Raw genomic sequence first — 26,084 nt, forward strand, 5'->3', positions numbered from 1 at the left:
TGGAATTTTTTTTCCCGTTTTCTAGTACAAGACATGCTAAAACCAATGATGTTGTTCAAAAGTACAACTCGTCCCGCAAAAAAGAAGCCCTCACATGGCCATATGGACGGAGAAATAAAAAAGTTATGGCTCTGGGAAGGAGGGGAGCGAAAAATGTTAACACAAAACCGAAATGCTGGGGTCATGAAGGGGATAAAGGGACAGTCCATATGTAGATATCAAATGGCCACTGTAAGATCACTGGGTATTTTACTGCCATCCAAGACCCCTAGATGTAAACGGTAGGAGCGTCTATTTTCCATGTGGTGGTGTTAAAAGGGAATCGGACCCTTATAAAGTATTATTAAATGCAGTGGGTTGCCTGAGTACTGTCAGGAATGGCGGGTCCTCAGGAGACACATACCCTTTGTAGCAGCTTTTAGCTCTGGCTAATAGATGGGTGTAAGGGTTGAGGAAAGTCTTTGCATTAACTCAGATTTCCTTAAAAGCATTTTTGAAACTAGGTTTTCTGAACCAGAGCACTCCTATAGCACCTTGTAGCATCATTCATAGACCTAACATGGACAGTCCCCATGTCCATTTCTTATGAGGAGTCCTCCAGTATACCGTTACACTCAAAACTAGAAAAAAGAAATGTCAACGTCTAAGTAAATGAACCAATAAAGTCTGTCATGTATGTTTTATTGTAATCTCTAAAAGAAGTTACCAAAAGAATCCAGTTTATTTAAAAAAATTATTTCAAGCATGAAAAATGATCTCTACTGCATAAAAAATGAAAAATTTATTCTTGCTCACGTAGTTCTTCAATGGGTAATTTCAGCTGTATTGGACTTCTCAGCCGCCTTAGGCTTTCCTCAGTCTAGGAGAAAAAGGGGAAGATCGTGTTAGACATTATATCAACACATTTTTAGCTGATCAATCAGATGTGAGCAGAACCTGAAGCAGCCCGGGGACAGTGCCGAGTGCAGCCCGGGGACAGTGCTGAGTGCAGCCCGGGGACAGTGCCGAGTGCAGCCCGGGGACAGTGCCGAGTGCAGCCTGGGGACAGTGCCGAGTGCAGCCCGGGGACAGTGCCGAGTGCAGCCCGGGGACAGTGCCGAGTGCAGCCTGGGGACAGTGCCGAGTGCAGCCCGGGGACAGTGCCGAGTGCAGCCCGGGGACAGTGCCGAGTGCAGCCCGGGGACAGTGCCGAGTGCAGCCTGGGGACAGTGCCGAGTGCAGCCCGGGGACAGTCACCATACTACACCAACTATCACACAGAGGCTTCCTTATACTAAGCCACAACGTCAATGTCGTTACAATGTGGTAGGAAATGGTCTAAGCGCTAATCACCACCATTCTCACAGCTCAGATGTTTAACGAGTAAGAAACTGAGTCGAAAATCTAAAGTCTACGACTGAGAACCAGTGAAACTAATGGCGATACTGGAAACAAGTGCACTGACTCGGATGTCCTTGTTGCTCCCATTCACTTTCAATTAGGCCATTGAAAACGATAGTCGGGTTCAGCTCTTACCATTCACATTCACTTCTATAGCCAGGGTCCAGAATAATCTTGCTATCTGGCTGAGATCTAGGCTTGGGTTACACAGGACTTTTTTATAGCGTTACTGATTGATTTTAACTATTAAGTGTACGCTGCAGTCCGCCCAATTGCATATAACACAATGTATTGCTTTGGACTGCACTTATCGCTAAATAGTTAATGGGAATCTGTCTGCAGGTTTTTGCTATGTAATCTGAGAGCACCATGATATAGGAGCACAGACCCTGATTTCAGTCATGTGTCACTTATTAGACTGTGTTTTGCTGTTTCAATACAGTCAGTGTTTAATCAGCAGATCATCATTACAAGACACGAGGGATCATGCCTCCTAGTCCATCCATGCCCCATACTGATTAGCAGGTCTCTGCATACAATGTATACAGAAAGCTGTGGTGTGGACGGGTTATACACAGCTCAGCTTCTCAACTGTGCTACCACTGACTATCAAAGGCTGCACCCAGTAAACTATGTAATGCATTTCTGAAATCAGGTTCTCTGTCCCTACCTCATGCTGCTGTCAGATTTTGTACTGCTACTGATTTTTCTTACATAAAGTCATCGCATAGCCAAGGCTTATGGGTTATAAACATATGTACTCTTAAAGCATGGTTAGCTATTAGAAGGGATCAAAAGGTAACAGCATCTAGCACTAAAGAGTCTAAGAAAATAACGAATGTAACTGAAAAGTATACTACAAACCTCTGCAAACTCATGCTTCAACCTGTTGTACTTCTCAATATCAAATTTCTGCACTTTGGCTTTTTTGTAGAAGATATGTAGGAATTGACGGTCACTGACTTCTGGATAAACATAGTCCTGAAACAGAGATGTACATTACTAACAGTCCAGCAAGGACACTAATTCTTCAGTAATCGGAAAGCCACACATTTGATTTCCCACATTTCCTCATATTTATATGACAGTATACAGCCTCCTACAATAATGCATCCTGTAGATTGCAATGGAACTTCTTACAAGGTGTCTAATATAGTGTTTTTCTTTTTTTGCTCCTCACTGAACTCCCTTTCATATTTATTTAGATGGGCCAGGGGTGTGCTTTATTTAGGATGTCTATATTTAGGGGATATGGCTTGGGTTCTCCATTAGCCTAAGGGACTGGGAAGAACATGTATGTATTCATATAAAGCACTATAGTACCGTATATACTCGTGTATAAGTCGACTAAGTATAAGCCAAGGTACCTAATTTTGCCATAAAAAACTGTGAAAACTTATTGATGCGAGTATAAGCCGGGTATGCATTGTCCCCCTCATCCCTATCCTGGTATGCATGGCTCCTCGTCCATGTCCTTGTATGCATGCCTCCCCATCCCTGTCCTTCTATGCATGGCTCTCCATCCCCCTCCTTGTATGCATGGCTCCCCATCCCCTCCTTGTATGCATGGCTCCCCATCCCTGTCCTTGTATGCACGGCTCCCCATTCCCGTCCTTGTATGCATGGATCCCCATCCCCATCCTTGTATGCATGGCTCCCCATTCCCGTCCTTGTATGCATGGATCCCCATCCCCATCCTTGTATGCATGGCTCCCCATCCTTGTATGCATGGCTCTCCATCCCCTCCTTGTATGCATAGCTCCCCATCCCCATCCTTGTATGCATGGCTCCCCATTCCCGTCCTTGTATGCATGGATCCCCATCCCCATCCTTGTATGCATGGCTCCCCATCCCCATCTTTGTATGCATGGCTCCCCATCCTTGTATGCATGGCTCTCCATCCCCTCCTTGTATGCATGGCTCCCCATCCCCGTCCTTGTATGCATGGCTCCCCATCCCCGTCCTTGTATGCATGGCTCCCCATCCCCTCCTTGTATGCATGGCTCCCCGTCCCCATTCCAGTATCATCTCTATGCTGATGACACCCAATTATTACACTTCTTCCCCTGTCATCACCCCTACCCTAATTCAAAATACCAAGGATTGTCTGTCTGCTGTCTCTAACATCATGTCCTCCCTCTATCTGAAACTAAATCTCTCCAAAACGGAACTTCTTGTGTTTCTCCCTTCTACTAACCTCACTCTTCCCAACATCGAAATTACCCAGGAGGGTTCAACCATAACTCCCAAGCAGCATGCCCACTGTCTTGGGGTCATATTTGACACCGAACTTTCCTTTACTCCCTATATCCGATCACTCACTCACTCTTGTCACCTGCATCTTAAAAACATCTCCAGAATCCGACCTTTTCTCACCTTTGAAACTGCTAAGACTCTTACTGTCGCTCTTATTCATTCTCGTCTGGACTACTGCAACTCTCTTCTGATCGGTCTCCCTATTACCAAACTTTCTCCTCTCCAATCCATCTTGAATGCGGCAGCCAGGGTCATATTTCCGTCCAGCCGCTTCACCGATGCCTCCATCTTGTGCCAGTCATTACACTGGCTACCCATTCGCTACAGGGTCCAGTATAAACTCATCTCTCTCACCCACAAAGCTCTCCACAGTTCTGCACCGCCTTATATCTCCTCTCTCATCTCTGTCTATCGCCCTACACGTGCCCTCCGTTCTACAAATGACCTAAGGCTAACATCCCCCGTAATCTGAACCTCGCACCTCCGTCTCCAAGACTTCTCTCATGCTGCGCCAGCTCTCTGGAATGCACTTCCCCAGACGATCAGACTGATACCTAGCCCAGACCTATTCAAGCGCGCTCTAAAAACCCATCTCTTCAAACAAGCCTACCACATCAACTACTCAGTAAACTAACTTTGCCCTGTTCCCTCCTTCCAAATATTACTCTGAATCTGCACCCTACTATTCATCTGTCTCCACACCCTCCATGCTCATGATAACTGCACTTGATACTTGACTATTGCACTTAAACACACGGGCTGATGACAGGATCATGCAGCTTTATATGAAAATCCCTATTTATTATAATTGCCAGACCTGAAATAACAAGCACTTTTCACCTATTGTGTCCCCCCATTTCCTTGTAGATTGTAAGCTTGAGAGCAGGGACCTCATCCCTAATGTCACTGTTTAAATTGTCTTAACTTGTATTGAATTTATTGTCTGTACATATCCCCGCTTAATTGTAAAGTGCTGCGGAATATGTTGGCGCTATATAAATAAAAATGATTATTATTATTATTATTATTATTGTATGCATGGCTCCCCATCCCTGTCCTTGTATGCATGGCTCCCCATCCCCTCCTTATATGCATGGCTCCTTATCCCCATCCTTGTATGCAGGTCTCCTCGTCCCCATCCTTGTATGCATGGCTCCCCATCCCTGTCCTTGTATGCATGGTTCCTATAAAAAAAAACAACAAAAAACCACACATCCTACTTACCTTCCCTGCGCGCCCTCACTGCATCTCGTACAGCAGCTCCTCCGGCCGAGCGATCATGTCCCTGCTCATTAAGGTAATGAATATTCACTCCACGCCTATGTGTGTGGAGAAAGGTGAATATTCATTGTCTTAATGAGCGGCAGGAAGAGCTGCTGGCGCTGAAACGAGATGCAGCAAGGACGCGCAGGGAAGGTAAGTAGGATGTGAGCTGGAAGCCGGTGGCTGTAGCTGTAACTGCGCACACGATAATAGAAATTAATATTTACTGCCAGAGTACTGAATATTAATTTCTCTTTAGCAGCGGGCACAGGCTTTAGCCACTGCCGCTGGCTCCTGCCTCTGTGACCCGCTGCTCCCCACCAAAAAAAAAGTGCTGAAAACCTAGGCTTACGGTAATTCAATTGAAGAAAAAAAGAAACATTTTGTGACACTTTCGAATTCTTCCTGCTGTCCCTTCTCAAAAATTGGCAGGTGTAATAGAAATAAAACAAAGGCAGAAGAGAATAATATCAGCGCTCATAACTAATGATATATTAGCAGTTCTGTTACAGGAAGGTTTTTCAATTCTAGTTTTACTATGAAGAAATTCTTTTAGGAAGAACTTTTTTCTTACGGCGGTTCGATATCTTAAAATTTGTACTTCCAAATAAATAATTTTTCATTATGTAGCACTCTAAAGGCATATACTATAGTCCTAGGTCACACAATATTTGGCTTGTACTTTGGGTCAGTATACTATATGTAAACCAAAATCAGGAGGGGAACCTACAGAGATAAATAGCATAAAGGAAAGAATCACAGAGTGTTGAGGCCACCACAGGTTACAAAAACCGATGAAACACTGACCTGTGAATAGGGTCATAGTCTAAGGTAAAATAGACGACTCACCAGTTTAGTTAGAAGGAAGTAGGCATAGAAAGAAATGGCACTTCCATAGGTAATGAAGTAAGTAACCGGTTCCATGATATCCCAGGAGTAGACCCACCAAGTCAACCAGGCCAGAGCTCCACCCTGCGTAGATAGCAGTGCTAACCCAACCCACTTGAGTCGCGTAGTTCTGGCCTCCGCTAAAGCCATTATATTCTTTTTCACCTAGAAGAAAGTCAATTGAAACAATGATCAATGGTTGATAACATAACATACAGCGGTCTGTGGTTTCGAGAAGATTACTGTAGTTTTTTTCTTTTTCATTTACACAGTAGAAAAATCTAAAATTGGTAAAATTAGTGCTGGTTCTTGAAGCCACAATTATGAGACCAAAGCGTCAGAGTAATGTTCCTAGAACTATGCTCAGATGAATTCAACAGGAATACCATGGATTAGCAGGTCCGGTGTGTACTGCTCCTTTACAATAGCAGTAAGAGAGTAAGGCTTTATAGTTGCACTAACAACATGACCGAAGGCCAATAAAAAAAAAAAAATACAACGTGCTGTAAAACTGGTAAGGATAATACTGAGGAGTAACCCTATGGTTTTTTTTTTTCATGCATTACTACTAATTATTTATTCATTGTTTTTTTTCTCTAAGGTGTATTTAATTGATAAGAATTAGTGAATTGTATGGTGTTTTAATTTACAATAATATCATAGACTTTTTGGTTTAATTAATCAAGACCAGATAAAGATACAAATTACAAAGAAAATAGTTATTTAAATTTTTTGGTGGTAGTATTCTTTGATTTCCTGCCCTTGAAAGAGAGGCCATATTGCCTGAACTGCTGTTAAAAGCAAAGGGATCCTGTCACCCCCCCAGGGCCTATTAAGGTAAAAGAGCCACTTTCTGCAGCGCTAATATTAATATTTTATATTCACTTTTATAAATTGCGCGCCATACCTGTATGGAGTCCGGGGGGTACGTTTTCTCCCCCTGACTCAGCCGTCCATCATCCCTCAGTGTTTCCTCACGTAACCGGCGCCTGCGCTGTGCTCTCATTTTTGGGCATGTGCCGTGCTCGCTGACCTGGAACTCACATCAGCTGATGTACTGATATCGCGCTGGCGTGTAGCGGAGGCCCGAGATCCCGCCCCACAGTGTGTTATCATTTATACACACTGGGGGGCTGTGAATCTGGCGCTGTGCGCAGGCGTGATCTACTTACATCACTTGATGTAAGTTCCAGGCCAGCGTGCACGGCGCATTACCGAGAAATAATTGCAGAGCGCAGGCGCTGGTGACGGTTTCTCTCACTCTCCAGAGGCATATAACTTCTTTTTATAATTAACAAGTGTCCTTCATTCAGTTTTTACAGGTAATGCTGATAAGATCAACTCACATTGTTTGATTATGTAAACTACTTGCATAGATTTTCCTCGCCTGTTTTGAATGCCAACAAACTGGCTGGCATGGGCAATGTATAATTAGCATATCAGCAAACATCACTAGTCATGCAGGATAACAGCACAGTATGTTACATCAAATGTCAACTTACAAAGCAATATTACAGGCATACACGAGCAAAGGTCTGTTTTCTTGACCAACCAGAAAGAAACACAAATTCAAAGTCAACATATAGATAAATGTCTATTCTTTCTGGCTTGCTAAAAATTCAGGTTAATTAAGATACAATGCTGTGTCTCCACATAAGTGCTTTCAGGTTTTTTTTTTCAGAAATAGAACAAAAAATTTACCATTACATGCTCACAATATATTCTATTAAAATATCTTGCTTTATGACCATCGTAAAACTGTAAAGTTTAGATTAGAGACATTTACTGACCTCCTCTAGTGGCTGCAGCTCTTCCTTCAAGTTCTCCAACTTCTGGATGAACTTTTGCTCTTTCCGGAGCAGATATTCATCATAGTAGAAAACAGTATGCAAGTCATGAACCATGCATTTAATTGGGTCCAGTTGTTCAGAGCACTCAGTTTGAAGATTTTCTAAAAGGACAACAAGGGAAAAAACAATCTTGTAAAACAAAAAAAATATTAATTATATCTAAATGTGTTGTAGCGGTTGTAGATCAACATATATCTTATTTTTTATCATCTCAAGATGATAGACAACAGGTACAATACATATGGAAGGAAAAGCAGCTGTAAAGATTCCCTCTGCGACAATTTTCGTTTTTATGCTTTCATTTTTTCCTCCTCTTCTTCCTTGAGCCATAACTTTTTTTTATTATTTTTAATTTTCCCATCCACATATTCATATGATGACTTGTTTCTTGCAGGACAAGTTGTACATTTTAAATGACACCATTCACTGCATCATACAACATACAGAAAACTGGGAAAAAAATCCAAATGTGGGTAAAGATTGCAACTCTGCCATTGCTTTTTTGACTGTGCATGTCAGTACGATCACGACGCTACAAAACTTGTACAAAATGTTTTTTCTTTACGTGGAGAAAAATGTAAAAAAAAAACCCCAACATTAGTTTGTGTTGCCATGTTCTGAGTCCCATCAAATTGTATTTTTCTATTGATTGAGCTTGTTTTTTGCGTGATAAATGGTTTTATTGATACCATTTTTAAACTATTTTTTGAGTTTTTATGATATTTTGATCTGTTTTTCTTGCATTATTATAGAAAGGAATGGTGACCATAAAAAAGCATTTCTGGTTTTATCTTTTTCTGATTGCAGTGCTTACAGATGGGTTTAATTAGCTTTAGATATTGAGAGATCGGACTTTTATGAATGCCTTTTAGGTTAAATATGTTTTTGTTTTTTTTTACTTTCTCTTTTATATCGAATGAGAGTAAAGGGGGTGATTTGAACTTCTGTGTATGTGTGTGTGTGTATATATATCTAATTTATAAAGCTGAATGTGTGTATGTGTGTATGTCCGGGATTGGCATCTGAACCGTCGCAGCTACAGCCACAAACTTTTGCACAGTCACACGTCTGGACCCCGAGAGCGTCATAGGCTATGTTGTGAGGTGAAAATTTAACCCCGCACTTTCCAATTCACCAAACAATTTTGCCCCTATCTACATAATGGGGAAAAAGTGAAAGGAAAAGTGTTGGAGGCAAATTAACAGCTGCCAGATGTGAACAAGGGGGACTTAAAGAATGAGAGCGATGGCGCCAAAGAGTATATACTGTACAGTTGCTAAGGTGGGGCCCCGACATGGGATAATCACCACACCACCACGGGGATATGAACACACACACAAAATGCGCCACACACTACCACGTGCTCGAACACATATACCACCCTCAGCGCACATTTCACCACACATACACCAACCTCGCCACATAAAAGTCGAAACACAAAAGTCGCCGCTCAAAACTCTCCATATGCAAAACTCGCCACACGTGCAAAACGCACCTCATGGAAAACTCGCCACATGCAAAACTTGCACACGCGGAAAAATTGCCACATGCACAAAAGTTGCAACACATGCAAAAGTTGCCTCACACAAAATTTGCACATACTCAAAAGGCACCACACATAAAACTCGCCACGCGCAAAACTCGCCATGCGCAAAACTTGCTGCACACAACTTGCTACACTAACCTGTCACATGCAACTCGACACACAAAAAGTTGCTACACGCATGTCGCCACACAAAACTCATCTCACAAAAGTCGCTACATGCATGTCGCCACACGCAACTCAACACACACAACTTGACACACGAAACTCGCCCTAAAACACACACAAGTCTGGTATTATCCTTCAAAAATAAAAATCTGATTAATAAGCAGACAAACTACAAGAGCAACAAATGTACCATATAGGATTCCGGCAGCTGTCAGTCACATGACCAGTCTATTATGTGTATGTGTGAGCTAATATATACTGCCAGGGGGTGGGCTTACTGTTGGCTGGGGATTTATCAGGCTGCCAATTTAGCTTACAAATACTGAGGTAAAAATACTGACCAAATAACGTGTGAACGAGGTCTAATACAGGAGGAGATGACATACAGATATATACTATATACAGGAGGAGATGACACACAGGTATATACTATATACAGGAGCAGATTACCTACAGGTATATAGTATATACAGGAGGAGATGACATACAGGTATATGCTATGTATAGGAGGAGATGACATACAGGTATATACTATATACAGGAGGAGATGACACAGATATATACTATATATAGGTGAGATGACAGGTATATACTATATACAGGAGGAGATTACATACAGGTATATACTATATATAGGAGATGACATACAGGTATATACTATATACAGGGGAGATGACACACAGCAGGTATATACTATATACAGGGGAGATGACATACAGGTATATACTATATACAGGAGATGACATACAGGTGTATACTATATATAAGGGAGATGACAAACATGTATATACTGAGGTGAAAATGAGAGGTGTGAGGTGAAAATGAAAAGGTGTGAGTGCAAAATGAGAGGAGTGAGGGAAAATAGTGGAGTGATTGGAAAATGACAGATGTGAGGTCGAAATGACAAGTGTTAGGGTGGAATGAGAGGAGTGAGGGGGGAAATAAGAGGAGTGAGGGGGAAAATGAGAGGTGTGAGGGAGAAAATGAGAGATGTGAGGGGGAAAATGAAAGATGTGATGGGGAAAATGAGAGGCGTGATGGGAAAATAAGAGAAGTGAGGTGCTATAACTAACTACAGATATTTACTACCCAGGCAACGCCGGGCTCTTCAGCTTATATATATATATATATATATATATATATATATATATATATATATATATATATATATATATATATTTTTTTACTTTAACTTTATTTTTTGGGCAAGTATAAGTATAAGAGCTCATAGTCATCTGCCAGAACAACGGACGAGTGCAATCCAATAAAAAAAATAAATAAATAAATAAATAAATAAATTAAAAAAAAATTCGGATTGCTCTCGGACCAATTTTAACGAGTTCCTGATCATCTGCGATTTATTTCTCAGCTGAAATTGGACTGCGAAAAATTGCAGCGTGTGGAGATTGTTCTCGTATGTAGGGTGAGATTTGTTAATACAGTTCAATGGGTGCGAGGAAAAAAAAAATAAATGGACGGCAGCCGGACCATCCGTGTGCCGTCCGATTTTTACAGACATTACCATTCTGGAGCATAGAACACCGTAAATAGTCCTGTAAATGATTGTAGAAGAATAGTGGCAGAGAAAAAAAAAAACAAAACGCATTGCATCCTGTTTGCTTACGCATGTATTACAGATGTCATATGGATGTTCCGTTGAAAAATATCACAATGTACTCGCATGAAAATGGCATGACACTCGTCCCACTTTTCTGGACCGATATCAGACCGTTTTTTGGGGGGTTTTACAGTGATGGGTATAAGCCCTTAGTGTAAATCCAGGTCACTTTCGAGCTCGGCACGTAGCTGAACTTCAGATGAGCGCCAAGATAGCGGTGACGGGGCCCTTCAGGAGGCCCAGCTGCCATAGATAGAGACAGATGCCAATAATTTTATATAACTGGTATCTGCCATGTATGGAGAGAGCTTGGCTCCTGAGCCCCTCCACATGGGATCACCCATGTAATCACGTACATGATATGGTGATAAGCATTTAAGGGGTTATTCCACAATGGATATTTATGAACTAGCCACAGCATAGTTAGGAAATGCTATGCTAGATGGGACTCCAGTAATCACTATGCTGGGGGCCCCACGTCCTCATTGCAGTTAAGAGGAGCTTGAATGGAGCAGCGACTGAGCATTATTAAAAGTCTATGGGACTGTGGGAGAGCAGAGTACGGCACCAATGTATTTTCCATTTGTTCTATGGATACTGAATAGAGCGGCAGGCATGCAAGTATATATTAAGAAATTAACACAGAATTTTCCGTTACTCCATCGCTTACCCATGGGGGGTGGTGGACTGACGTGATGTGTTGATTTGTTTAGAACTAGCTGGAAGTCATTCTTCAGTAAGACATTCATCAGTGTTGAAGAGGAGAACATTGTTCCATCTATGGAAAAAGGTTGATGCAAGACTTATGTGTGGTCACAGGAAAAACCTTAATATATTAAAGACACCACTTAAGGTATGCTCAGACGGCACATATATTCCAGAGGGGAATACACAAGAGAAATTACAGCAAATCTACCTATGTTATACAAGGGGTGAAATCTCCAGCAAAAGATTGCAACATATCGGCCAAAATTGGATAAAACAAAAATAGATAATAGAAATTTCAATCTAACTTTTAGACAAGCAGATACTTCATAATGTTTCTAGAATATAGGGAAGGTTTGTGCTAGAATGCATGGAAGGTAGACCCGGAGAAACGTCATGGGCTGGACAAACCCAGCAGGTCTCAGATACCAGTATGTAAAGCCACTGCCGGTGGAGCCCACTTATCTACACGCCAAATACTGTTCAGACTGACATATTGGACTGGAATGTGGAATATGCAGTTCTCTACCATCCTCACCACCTAGAATGACCGGAGCACACCTGGAAAAGCAGTCGTGAGAAGCAACAAAATCATCCATACCACCCAACCTCACACGTCTCACCAAAGAGAAGCAGCTCCACCCGTCACATCAGGGGGAGTTCATTAAATGTTTCACCAAATAGCAGGATCATTTTTAAGTTGATCAATCTTCTTGGTCTGAGGAGGATGGTATAAATATCCAAATGGCCCATGGCAGAAGAAAGGTTCCCTACCCCAGATATAACACGACCATATTCAACTTCAACATGAAGCATGCTGTACTAGATTATAACCAATACCCTGTTCTTCATATAGTCCTAGCTCCTACCTGAATAAATGGAAAATACATAACCTAAATAAATATCCAAATGGCCCTTGGCAAAAAAAAAAATAGGGTCCCCACTCCTGTTCTAGAGGTTTAATTAAAAGAACCTACTTTGAATCCAACAGCACGTTAATAAATTGAAAGACCTCTATATTTTATGTCATGGGAAAATAATGATATTATAACAACTCAATAAGTGGTGACCTGTTGACATGGCAGCTAGTTTGTCGACTCCTTGGTCCTCCTTTTGGATGTCCTTAAAAAACTGCCCCACGGTTGTGGTCATGGGCTTGATGGTAAACTGGCAGCGTTCATTTCGAGATGGTAGTGTGAGAGTGACAACAGGGAGCCCATGATTGTATTGGACTGTCACATCTAAAAGGAAAAGAAGAAAAGCTAAAAGCGGTTGTTCCCCAGATTGATATTGATGACGGATCATTAGTATTAGTGGTGCATACCACATCGGTGGTGGTCTGACACCCAGACTTCACTACTATAGAAACTGTTGTGCAGTACCCAGGAGAGGCCACTGATCAGTGTATGGAGCTACTGTGCTCCAAGCCATACACTGCTTACATCCAGCTGCCGCCAATACCGATAATAGCTAATTAATGGGGGTCCTGGGTGTCAGGCGCCAACAGATCTGATACGGATACCCTTTCCTTTTGATAGGTCATCAATATCAAAGTAGTAAGCAACTTCTTTAAATTTGACAATTCTTAATTAGCCAAGCATAATGCTCAAGTATACATAATCATGTCTCTTGTTATTGCAAAAGTATTCACGCACTGTATTCAAGTGAAACCAACATAAATAATAATAAATTAATAGAAAAACACAAGACTTTCTTTCTACAAATTATTTTTGAATCTCATAAAAGTGCATTCACAAAACTTATAAATCTCAACTTTATTGATAGCAATACCCTGTGAAATGCTGGAAGGGATGAGATATGCTATGATAAGCAAGCAAGGCCGTGTACATTACATTATTCTGCAGTTCCAGCCCAATAAACATTACCATGCATCTTGTGCAGTATACGTAACTTACCACTAGAGGGAGACAGTGTGCTGTATAAAACCCCAGTGCACAGCGGCAACCTGCATCTCACATGTCTAGCCTACAAAGCAAGAAAAAGGAAAATTACCTACTAGAAAATATAACCGGCATCACGAAAAGAAAATTAGGGGGTCAGTCTCACTCAATTACTGTCTGCAGCAGAACGTGGCAACCAGGGGAACTGCAGAATCTTTTTTTACGCTGTGAAATAAAACACACACAAATATACATACATACATATAGTGCTGGCAAAAAAAATCTTTACACTTGCGCAGCAAAAAAAAACTTTACATCTAAAATCCACATCATAATTTCACTTTTTAAAAGTGTACACAATGGGGGAGATAATATTAACCCCTTTCTGACCTCGGACGGGATTGTACGTCCGAGGTCAGAAGCCACGCTTTGATGCGGGCTCCGGCGGTGAGCCCGCATCAAAGCCGGGACATGTCAGCTGTTTTGAACAGCTGACATGTGCCCGCAATAGGCGCGGGCAGAATTGCGATCTGCCCGCGCCTATTAACTAGTTAAATGCCGCTGTCAAACGCAGACAGCGGCATTTAACTACCACTTCCAGCTGGGCGGCCAGAAATGATCGCATCGCCGACCCCCGTCACATGATCGGGGGTCGGCAATGCATCAGGAAGGTAACCATAGAGGTCCTTGAGACCTCTATGGTTACTGATCCCCGGCAGCTGTGATTGCCACCCTGTGGTCGGCGCTCACAGCACACCTGATTTTCTGCTACATAGCAGCGAACAGCAGATCGCTGCTATGTAGCAGAGGCAATCGCGCTGTGCCAGCTTCTAGCCTCCCATGGAGGCTATTGAAGCATGGCAAAAGTAAAAAAAAAAAAAAAGTAAAAAAAATGTGAAAAAAAATAAAAAATAAATAAAAAAAGTTTAAATCACCCCCCTTTCGCCCCAATCAAAATAAATCAATTAAAAAAAAATCAAAACTACACATTTGGTATTGCCGCGTTCAGAATCGCCCGATCTATCAATAAAAGAAAACCATTAACCTGATCGCTAAACGGTGTAGCGAGAAAAAAAATTTGAAATGCCAGAATTACGTTTTTTTGGTCACCATGATATTGCATTAAAATACAATAACGGGCGATCAAAAGAACGTATCTGCACAAAAGTGATATTATTAAAAACGTCAGCTCGGCACGCAAAAAATAAGCCCTCACCCGACCCCAGATCATGAAAAATGGAGACGCTTTGGGTATCGGAATATGGCACTTTTTTTTTTTTTTTAAGCAAAGTTTTGAATTTTTTTTCACCACTTGGATAAAAAATAACCTAGACATGTTAGGTATCTATGAACTCGTAATGACCTAGAGAATCATAATGACAGGTTAGTTTTAGCATTTAGTGAACCTAGCAAAAAAGGCAAAACAAAAAACAAGTGTGGGATTGCACTTTTTTTGCAATTTCACCACACTTGGAATTTGTTTCCCGTTTTCTAGTACACGACATGGTAAAACCAATGGTGTCGTTCAAAAGTACAACTCGTCCCGCAAAAAATAAGCCCTCACATGACCATATTGATGGAAAAATAAAAAAAGTTATGGCTCTGGGAAGGAGGGAAGTGAAAAACGAAAACGCAAAACCGAAAAAGGGCCGCGACTTGAAGGGGTTAAAATGGAAGAGAAATCCCGTGCCTTGACTCTGCTCGAGAAGGGGGATTCGGTGATTGCTGTAGCTAGAGATCTGTGAGTGTCAAGAGAAGCAATTTATCAACTGAAGCGGTCGGCGGCATCATTGCCTCCTGGGATGGTACCGCAGAGGAAGTCAGGCTCTGGCACACGTAAAAAAGACTTCACCAAGGACTGATAAGCTTCTGAAGCGTGAAGTGATGTCACATCCTTCTATAACTGCCGTTGAACTAAAAAACAAGTACCCCATGCTCCTCCAGAACATCGCAACTAGGACAATTCATCACCGCCTGCAGAAGGACCTGGGTCTACCAAGTTGCCATGTCGTAAAGAAGCCCCTGCTCACAGCAGCAATGAAGAAGAAAAGGCTTGCCTTTTGTAAGAAATATCAAGGGTGGACATCTGAAGAGTGGAAGAAAGTGATGTTTAGTGATGAGAGCACTTTCAGGCTGGTCAGGGGAGGCTCAAAGGTTGTGCATCACGACCCAGCAACATCAACAATCTAAAGGAGATGCTGAAGACACTGTGGGTAAACATGGACTCCACATACTTAGCCAGCCTTGCTGAATCCATGCCTAAACGACTGCAGATGGTGATAAAATGTAAGGGTGACATGACAAAATACTAATTGCAATAAAATATCCACAATATATACACACACATACACATACACTAGATGGTGGCCCGATTCTAACGCATCGGGTATTCTAGAATATGCATGTCCACGTAGTATATTGCCCAGCCATGTAGTATATTGCCCAGCCACGTAGTGTATTGTCCAGGCACGTAGTGTATTGCCCAGCGACGTAGTATATTGCCCAGCGACGTAGTATATTGTCCAGTGACGTAGTATATTGCCCAGTGACGTAGTATATTGTCCAGTGACGTAGTATATTGCCCAGTGACGTAGTATATTGCCCAGTGACGTAGTATACAGCACAGAGCCACGTAGTATATTGCACAGCGAAGTAGTATACAGCACAGAGCCACGTAGTGTATTGCCCAGCCACGTAGTGTATTGTCCAGGCACCTAGTGTATTGCCCAGTGACGTAGTATATTGCCCAGTGACGTAGTATATTGCCCAGCGACGTAGTATATTGCCCAGCGACGTAGTATATTGCCCAGCGACGTAGTATATTGCCCAGCGACGTAGTATATTGCCCAGCGACGTAGTATATTGCCCAGCAACGTAGTATATTGCCCAGTGACGTAGTATATTGCCCAGTCACGTAGTATATTGCCCAGTCACGTAGTATATTGCCCAGTCACGTAGTATATTGCCCAGTGACGTAGTATACAGCACAGAGCCACGTAGTATATTGCACAGCGAAGTAGTATACAGCACAGAGCCACGTAGTATATTGGCCAGTCACGTAGTATATTGCCCAGCCACGTTTGTCACAGGTTAAAAAATAAACATATACTCACCTTTCCGAGGGCCCCTTGTAGTCCACGGCAGCTTCCAGTCCCAGGGTTGGTCTGAGCGCAGACCAGTGATGACGTCGCAGTCACATGACCGTGACGTCACGTCCTTTCCGCGCAGGACTTGTGATGACGTCGCGGTCACATGACCATGACGTCATGGCAGGTCCTTCTGCCATACCATCTTTGCCACCGCAACCTGCAACGGAAGATGGCGGGCGGCGCGAGCGGCTCAGCGGACTACAGAGGGTGAGTATAGCAGGTTTTTTTTTTTTTATTTATTATTTTTAACATTACATTTTGTACTATTGATGCCGCATAGGCAGCGTCAATAGTACAAAGTTGGGGACACACAGGGTTAATAGCGGCGGTAACGGGCGCCGGGCAGTGAGTGCGAGGAGTAAGGAGCAGCTATTTTTTTCCAGACTGTGCGCGTCGCTGATTGGTCGTGGCAGCCATGACAGGCAGCTGGCGAGACCAATCAGCGAACGAATAACCGCGACAGACAGACAGACAGAAGGACAGACAGACGGAAGTACCCTTAGACAATTATATAGTAGATTATATAATATATATATATATATATATATATATATATATATATATATATATATATATATACACATACATACATACACACACACACACACACACACACATACACACACACATATACGGTGCCTAAAAGTAGTATTCAACCCCCTGCAGATTTGGCAGGTTTGGTAAGATGCAAATAAGTTAGAGCCTTCAAACTTCAAACAAGAGCAGGATTTATTAACAGATGCATAAATCTTAAAAAACAAAAAGTTTTGTTGCTCAGTTAAATTTTTATAAATTTTAAACATAAAAGTGTGGGTCAATTATTCTTCAACCCCTAGGTTTAATATTTTGTGGAATAATCTTTGTTTGCAATTACAGCTAATAATCGTCTTTTATAAGACCTGATCAGGCCGGCACAGGTCTCTGAAGTTATCTTGGCCCACTCCTCCATGCAGATCTTCTCCAAGTTATCTAGGTTCTTTGGGTGTCTCATGTGGACTTTAATCTTGAGCTCCTTCCACAAGTTTTCAATTGGGTTAAGGTCAGGAGACTGACTAGGCCACTGCAACACCTTGATTTTTTGCCTCTTGAACCAGGCCTTGGTTTTCTTGGCTGTGTGCTTTGGGTCGTTGTCTTGTTGGAAGATGAAATGACGACCCATCTTAAGATCCTTGATGGAGGAGCGGAGGTTCTTGGCCAAAATCTCCAGGTAGGCCGTGCTATCCATCTTCCCATGGATGCGGACCAGATGGCCAGGCCCCTTGGCTGAGAAACAGCCCCACAGCATGATGCTGCCACCACCATGCTTGACTGTAGGGATGGTATTCTTGGGGTCGTATGCAGTGCTATCCAGTCTCCAAACGTCACGTGTGTGGTTGGCACCAAAGATCTCGATCTTGGTCTCATCAGACCAGAGAACCTTGAACCAGTCAGTCTCAGAGTCCTCCAAGTGATCATGAGCAAACTGTAGACGAGCCTTGACATGACGCTTTGAAAGTAAAGGTACCTTACGGGCTCGTCTGGAACGGAGACCATTGCGGTGGAGTACGTTACTTATGGTATTGACTGAAACCAATGTCCCCACTGCCATGAGATCTTCCCGGAGCTCCTTCCTTGTTGTCCTTGGGTTAGCCTTGACTCTTCGGACAAGCCTGGCCTCGGCACGGGAGGAAACTTTCAAAGGCTGTCCAGGCCATGGAAGGCTAACAGTAGTTCCATAAGCCTTCCACTTCCGGATGATGCTCCCAACAGGTAGGCCCAACTCCTTTGAAAGGGTTTTGTACCCCTTGCCAGCCTTGTGACCCTCCACGATCTTGTCCCTGATGGCCTTGGAATGCTCCTTTGTCTTTCCCATGTTGACCATGTTTGAGTGCTGTTCACAAGTTTGGGGAGGGTCTTAAATAGTCAGAAAAGGCTGGAAAAAGAGATAATTAATCCACACATGTGAAGCTCATTGTTCTTTGTGCCTGAACTACTTCTTAATACTGTAGGGGAACCAAACAGAATTCTGGTGGGTTGAGGGGTTGAATAATAAATGACCCTCTGAAAAAACTTTTTCCAATTTAAAAAAAAAATAAACAAAGAAATAACATTCTTTTTTGCTGCAGTGCATTTCACACTTCCAGGCTGATCTACAGTCCAAATGTCACAATGCCAAGTTAATTCCAAATGTGTAAACCTGCTAAATCTGCAGGGGGTTGAATACTACTTGTAGGCACTGTATATATATATATACGGTATATACACATGTATGTATATAAGTGTATGTATATGTCACTGGGCAGACAAAACAAGGTGTACAGTTTTTATAAGTGAATGACTAATGTTAAATATTAAAAGTGAGTTTTATTATAATGCATCAGCATAGGGAAATTATAGGAAACTACAGTACAAGCGTAGTAACTAGGTAAGACCGTAAGAACAGCTAGGAATTTGAGAAGTGCAGTGGAGGGCACTGTAGGCCAGAAAATGGCTAGTTATCGTAAGGTAAGAAATAGAGATGGAGTTAACGCTGTGTGAAGAAGTAGTGCAGGAGGAGTTCAGGGTCAGTGGGCTGAAGGTCAACAGTGAGAACATCATGAGAACAGCAGCAACCAACTTCAGAGAAATATCCCACCATATCCGAGGCCATTGGCCTGGAAAAGGTATGGATGAGCCAGCCTTAACCACGTTCCAAGAGGCGATAACGGTCGGGGATAACCAAAACTGAACTGAAAAAGTGAAATAAAGTTGAGTTTTTGAAAAGCAATCAGAAGACTGTGCCTGCCTCCGGAAGCGGGACTGTGGAGAGGATAGAGTCCACAGAACAAACAGTGAGTGTTCTCCAATATACACACACACACTACAAGACAGACAGGACATTATCTTTTATTTGTGGGGTGCCAGGGCGTGGAAGAACAGCAGCCCCTCGCCACGGCTACCACCCTGCCCACCTCAAACATACACACTGGTCACTGTGGCCAGTTGAAACTTTTATTACCTGTTCTATACAGATGACATTTCAGCATTCTCATTATCATAGGCAGGATTACACCTCTATACACAACTAATAACAAAGGATTCACACTTCACAATGGAAGTCATAACTGACTCCTCCCTTCACAATGACCTTTGCACCAGCTCATTAGATTTGAGTATATAAAATATGGAGTGAGAAGTTATCATAGGGAGGCCATGCAATGCCCCGAGTGAGAATATGTAAGCAGCCTCTTCAGAGAGGAAGACAGAAGGAACTCTAGTGCCACCTACTGGAAGTATTAATCCTAAAAGTCAATACTGACCCTTTAACCCCTTAGCGATACGCATTAAAATGGCGGACGCTAAGGGTACTTATTCTTCATCGCCGTTTTAAAACCAAAATCGGGAATAAGGCTGTGGCTAGTGTGAAAATTCTAAGGTTTCTAACTTTTTTCAATACAGATAGCGATATGAAGGAAAAATAAAACAATTACACAAAAACCTTATTTCATAGTTTTTAAAGGTTGAAGGTAGACTTAAAGGGGCATTTCCATCTCCAAAAACTTATCCCAATATGTAGCAGGTGTAACAATGATATAAGCAAATATCTCCAATTAGAAAATCAGGAGAACTAGATATACCGTACTACATCTCTGTGTCACTTACCCCATGTGCAGGATATTGTGTCTCTTATTCTCTTGTTATGAGTAGATTTTATATTATGTACTATTAAAGTATGTCTAGAATATAGAGGCTGCTATTGGTTTGATGACAGCAAAGGTTAAAGAAACTGTAACTCATCACCTTTGATTGATGAAGATTGGACTTCATGCATTAGAGGTAAAAAAAAAAAAAAGAAAAAAAAATTACTGAAATCTGAATTATGACTGGCGGATTTTGGGTGACAAGGCTACTTCCTCTTTATGACGGTTATAGTACATGAGGTTCTGGTGACTGATTACAGTGAAGGAATACCAAGCAGATGTCTTCTAGCATACAGCGTACTGTACACAGGAGAGCGTATCATTCACTATCCATATTATATATTATCACTAGTGATGAGCAAACGTGCTTGGATAAGGTGTTATCTGAGCATGCTCGTGTGCCAAGAGTCTTCGGCGCGCTCAAAAAAATATGTTCGAGTCCCCTCGGTTGTATGTCTCTGTTACACAGCCGCAACACAAGGAGGCTGTCCCTGTTAGGCAATCCCTGCATGTATTGCGGCTGTCTAACAGCAGTGAGACAGGCAGCCGCAGGGGCTCGGGACATGTTTTTCTGCTGCGCCAAAGACACTTTATTAGCACACGAGCATGCTCAGATAACACCTTATTCCAAGCACGTTCGCTCATCACTAATTATCACACATTCACCTGAAGCAAACAAGAAGTATCCATTACTAGATTACTATGTTCTTCATATAGTCCTAGCTCCTATGTGAATAAATGGAAAGATGCCAGACATAGGTGGAGAACACACAACCCTATTACTACATTATGGAGAGTAGAAAGAACACCTATGTACATATTAAAGGGAACCTGTCACCAGGTTTGGCTGATATGAAGTACGGCCACCACCTTTCAGGGCTTATATACAGCATTCTATAATGATGTATATCTGCCCCCAACCCGACCTTCAAGAGAAGAAAAATAACTTATACTCACTTGCGGGGTGCTGCTGGTCTTGGTCCGAGGCCTCCCATCTTCTTATGTATGACGCGTCGCTGCATCATCCACACAGGCCCCCCCGACATCACGCTCCTGCGCAGGCGTACTTACCGGTATCTGTCCTGTTGAGGGCAGAGCAAAGTACTGCAGTGCGCAGGTGTCGGGGCTCTTTGACCTTTTCCGTCACCTGCGCACTGCAGTACTTTGCTCTGCCCTCAACAGGACAGATAAGTACACCTGCGCAGGAGCGCGATGCCGGGGGCCCTGTGTGGATGATGCAGCGAGGCGTCATCCACAAGAAGCAACAGGAGGACGGCGATCATAAGAAGATGGGAGTAACCGGACCAAGACCAGCGAGACCCATCAGACCGGACCGCCCCACAGGCGAGTATTGTAAAACTTATTTTTCTTCTCTTGGGTAGGGGGCCAATATACAGCATTATAGAATGATGTACAGTACAGACCAAAAGTTTGGACACACCTTCTCATTTAAAGATTTTTCTGTATTTTCATGACTGAAAATTGTACATTCACACTGAACGCATCAAAACTATGAATTAACACATGTGGAATTATATACTTAACAAAAAAGTGTGAAACGACTGAAATTATGTCTTATATTCTAGCTTCTTCAAAGTAGCCACCTTTTGCTTTGATGACTGCTTTGCACACTCTTGGCATGCTCTTGATGAGCTTCAAGAGGTAGTCACCGGGAATGGTCTTCCAACAATCTTGAAGGAGTTCCCAGAGATGCTTAGCACTTGTTGGCCCTTTTGCCTTCACTCTGCGGTCCAGCTCAACCCAAACCATCTCGATTGGGTTCAGGTCTGGTGACTGTGGAGGCCAGGTCATCTGGCGTAGCACCACATCACTCTCCTTCTTGGTCAAATAGCCCTTACACAGCCTGGAGGTGTGTTTGGGGTCATTGTCTTGTTGAAAAATAAATGATGGTCCAACTAAACGCAAACCGGATGGAATAGCATGCCGCTGCAAGATGCTGTGGTAGCCATGCTGGTTCAGTATGCCTTCAATTTTGAATAAATCCCCAACAGTGTCACCAGCAAAGCCCCCCCAACACCATCACACCTCCTCCTCCATGCTTCACGGTGGGAACTAGGCATGTAGAGTCCATCCGTTCACCTTTTCTGCGTCGCACAAAGACACGGTGGTTGGAACCAAAGATCTCAAATTTGGACTCATCAGACCAAAGCACAGATTTCCACCGGTCTAATGTCCATTCCTTGTGTTCTTTAGCCCAAACAAGTCTCTCCTGCTTGTTGCCTGTCCTTAGCAGTGGTTTCCTAGCAGCTATTTAACCATGAAGGCCTGCTGCTCAAAGTCTCCTCTTAACAGTTGTTGTAGAGATGTGTCTGCTGCTAGAACTCTGTGTGGCATTGACCTGGTCTCTAATCTGAGCTGCTGTTAACCTGCGATTTCTGAGGCTGGTGACTCGGATAAACTTATCCTCAGAAGCAGAGGTGACTCTTGGTCTTCCTTTCCTGGGGCGGTCCTCATGTGAGCCAGTTTCTTTGTAGCGCTTGATGGTTTTTGCCACTGCACTTGGGGACACTTTCAAAGTTTGCTCAATTTTTCGGACTGACTGACCTTCATTTCTTAAAGTAATGATGGCCACTCGTTTTTCTTTACTTAGCTGCTTTTTTCTTGCCATAATACAAATCCTAACAGTCTATTCAGTAGGACTATCAGCTGTGTATCCACCAGACTTCTGCACAACACAACTGATGGTCCCAACCCCATTTATAAGGCAAGAAATCCCACTTATTAAACCTGACAGGTTTAAATTTTCCTCTCACTACTCCTTTCTTTATATATAAAATTATTTTTGTACACTCAGCACTTTGTTTCTTTGCTACATGGTTGCACATTGCACCTCTTTGCATGGTGTACAGCCATAATAATTGTTTACATTGCAGGGTATATATTTAACCCCATTTTTTCTGGGTTTTACACATCCACATTATATTTTTACATTGTTATATCCCATTTTTAGCACTTTTGGTATACACTAAATTTTATAGATTGTGAGTATGAGTCCTGTGATTAACCCTTCCTTTTATGGTGTACCTTATACCTATTTAGGTTTTTATATAGACTGGTGATTTCATTGATGTCACATATGCTTTTTATTCTTTATGTCTTTCAAACATGTGCACATATAATATGTTGTTACCATTGCAAATAAAGTAATATTTTGATAATACGTATACCCGTGCCACTAATTTCTTGGAATTAGGTCTATAGCTCTGGTGGTTGGTCTCTACTATTAAACCTGACAGGGCACACCAGTGAAGTGAAAACCATTCCCGGTGACTACCTCTTGAAGCTCATCAAGAGAATGCCAAGAGTGTGCAAAGCAGTCATCAAAGCAAAAGGTGGCTACTTTGAAGAACCTAGAATATAAGACATAATTTCAGTTGTTTCACACTTTTTTGTGAAGTATATAATTCCACATGTGTTAATTCATAGCTTTGATGCCTTCAGTGTGAATGTACAATTTTCATAGTCATGAAAATACAGAAAAATCTTTAAATGAGAAGGTGTGTCCAAACTTTTGGTCTGTACTTAACATCAGCCCTGAAAGGTGATGGCCGTAACTTCATATATCAGCCGAACCTGGTGACAGGTTCCCTTTACGTTCTGTGCACATTTTTAGATAGGTGTGAAAAAAAAGCTGAGAAGTAAGAATTACTACTATTTTTTTTAATCAATTAACAGAATGCAGTGAATGAACTAATCAATATTTGGCGTGACCGACTTTTGCCTTCGGAACAGATAATGCAAGAAATCTCGCAGACAAAATGCATGAACTGGAGACTATTATGTCAGCCACAGAATGCTATGTGGTGGGCATTACGGAAACCTGGGTGGACGAGAGCCATGACTGGGTGACAAACGTGGAGAGTTACACTACATTCAGGAATGACAGGAAAGACAGAAAAGTTGGATTTAATAAAAATGCACATCCCTCCACCTTAAGACTTGTTCAATGATGACACTGGAGGGAGGGGGGTAAATATACAGTACATGGGGATGGCGATAATGAGAAGCCACTAATTGGAGTTTGTTATAAACTTCATTGTAGGCAGAGATACAGGATGAAATGCTGCAATAAATGGGGGATATTAACTGTCCAGACTTTCAATGGGACATACACTGTGCAGAATAATTAGACAAGTGAGTATTTTGACCATATCATCATCTGCTGCATAAGCTTGAATGCTTATTGGATGAAGCAGTTCAGGTGATGGGTGTTTGTGTAATGAGGGAGGATGTGATCTAAGGATATAACCCCTTTATGAAGGTGTGCAAAGTTATTAGGCAGATTGTTTTATTACAGCAATATCAATATTACTATGATATTGGGGCGTGATCACAGAAATCTCAAAAGTTTTGTTGTTAATAGTCAACAGGGTTGCAAAAAAAAAAATCCACGTTAATTGCCAAAGATATGAGAAGAATCAAATGTGAAGAGACCAGGAGTCCATCATGCACTGGTCCTGTCATATTCCAGAACTGCAAACCAAACAGGAACAATGGAGCCGGCACCATCCGTATCTTATGGAGTGCTAACCTAAGTATGTATAAGAGAAATTGGAAGATAAAAGGGGAGTTATTTAAAGAACTCCAACTCCAGAGCTTATACAAGTAACTAACACAGAACAGGAGAACTGAACTTTGTCTTCTTGCAAACACATTTTTGCAGCTCTCCGAGCTCTGCTGTATTATACAAATATTGTAACCCTGTCTCCTGTGAGATGGAGGCTGAAGGGGAGAGTAACGTTCAGATGTGTCAGGTATAATCACATACAGCTCTGCAGTGAGATAAGAGAGAGCGGCCATTACACATCACACTGGTAACCCCCTTCATGTAAATTAAGCTCTGGAGGCAGAGTTAATATCCAGGCAGCGTCCTCCCCAGATCCGGGAAGAGTTCATTTATATAAAGTGATAAAAGAGGATTGCTCAACAACAAGGCATCCGATATAAGACATACAGGGGAGACTTTTTTCAGCCATTTACAACCTGTATGCCCATATTAATAGTTTAGAATCCGTTTCTTCGGCCAAAAATTGGCAGTGGTATACAACCCATATGACCAGTATGATAACCATGTAAATGTGGTGGCTATCCGAGAGACGTATGAATGGATACTACCCCTAAAGTGTTATCAAGGAGTATTAAGTAAAGAAAAGTGCAATGCACATGTACAGACAATAAATAATGAAGTATCAAAAGACTATGTAAAACAAAATAAGCAATAACTATGTGCAATAAAGTGCCATGTGCATAGTCACCCAAGTAAAATGGCTCATAGAAAAAATATCATTTGGGAAAGAAGAACCCACACGTATCGCCACAGGAGGTGGCTTCCTCAGGGGAGGTTACTCCCGCCACCTCCAACAATCTGCAGTTCTTGGTGATGCCGGTGGCCAGATGTGCTCAGTTGCAAAGTGGAACTACACAGCTCTATCAACTGCACAGTGGCCACGGCGGGGTACAGAGCTTCCACCCCTATTACTTCGAATAGGGAGCAGGCGTGCAGCACCCTGCCTAGGCCCCATCACAGCTGATAAACTGTGAGCACACTGCTGATTGGCGGGGGTGATGGGCATTGCACCAATACCAATTACATATTGATGACCTACCCTAAGGATTGGCCATCAATGAAAAAGCCTTGTACAACCTCTAACTGGGAATTTAGTACTAATAATAGGTGACAATC

General features: G+C 42.3%; 1 protein-coding gene across 1 annotated transcript in view; it reads right to left on the reverse strand.

The window, feature by feature from the left end:
- Nucleotides 1-664: 664 nt before the first annotated feature.
- MCUB (mitochondrial calcium uniporter dominant negative subunit beta) overlaps nucleotides 665-26,084 on the reverse strand; it is a 156,782-nt gene continuing 131,362 nt past the window's right edge. The window contains exons 2-8 of the mRNA XM_077278973.1: nucleotides 13,588-13,657; nucleotides 12,742-12,912; nucleotides 11,637-11,744; nucleotides 7,578-7,738; nucleotides 5,749-5,952; nucleotides 2,245-2,361; nucleotides 665-859 (exon numbers count right to left, since the gene is read on the reverse strand). Coding sequence (XP_077135088.1) covers nucleotides 782-859; nucleotides 2,245-2,361; nucleotides 5,749-5,952; nucleotides 7,578-7,738; nucleotides 11,637-11,744; nucleotides 12,742-12,912; nucleotides 13,588-13,657 — 909 coding nt within the window. The 3' untranslated portion in view covers nucleotides 665-781. The remainder of the gene's footprint in view (nucleotides 860-2,244; nucleotides 2,362-5,748; nucleotides 5,953-7,577; nucleotides 7,739-11,636; nucleotides 11,745-12,741; nucleotides 12,913-13,587; nucleotides 13,658-26,084) is intronic.

Source organism: Ranitomeya variabilis, chromosome 1, assembly GCF_051348905.1.
Source record: "Ranitomeya variabilis isolate aRanVar5 chromosome 1, aRanVar5.hap1, whole genome shotgun sequence".
In the NCBI taxonomy this organism is placed as follows: domain Eukaryota; kingdom Metazoa; phylum Chordata; class Amphibia; order Anura; family Dendrobatidae; genus Ranitomeya; species Ranitomeya variabilis.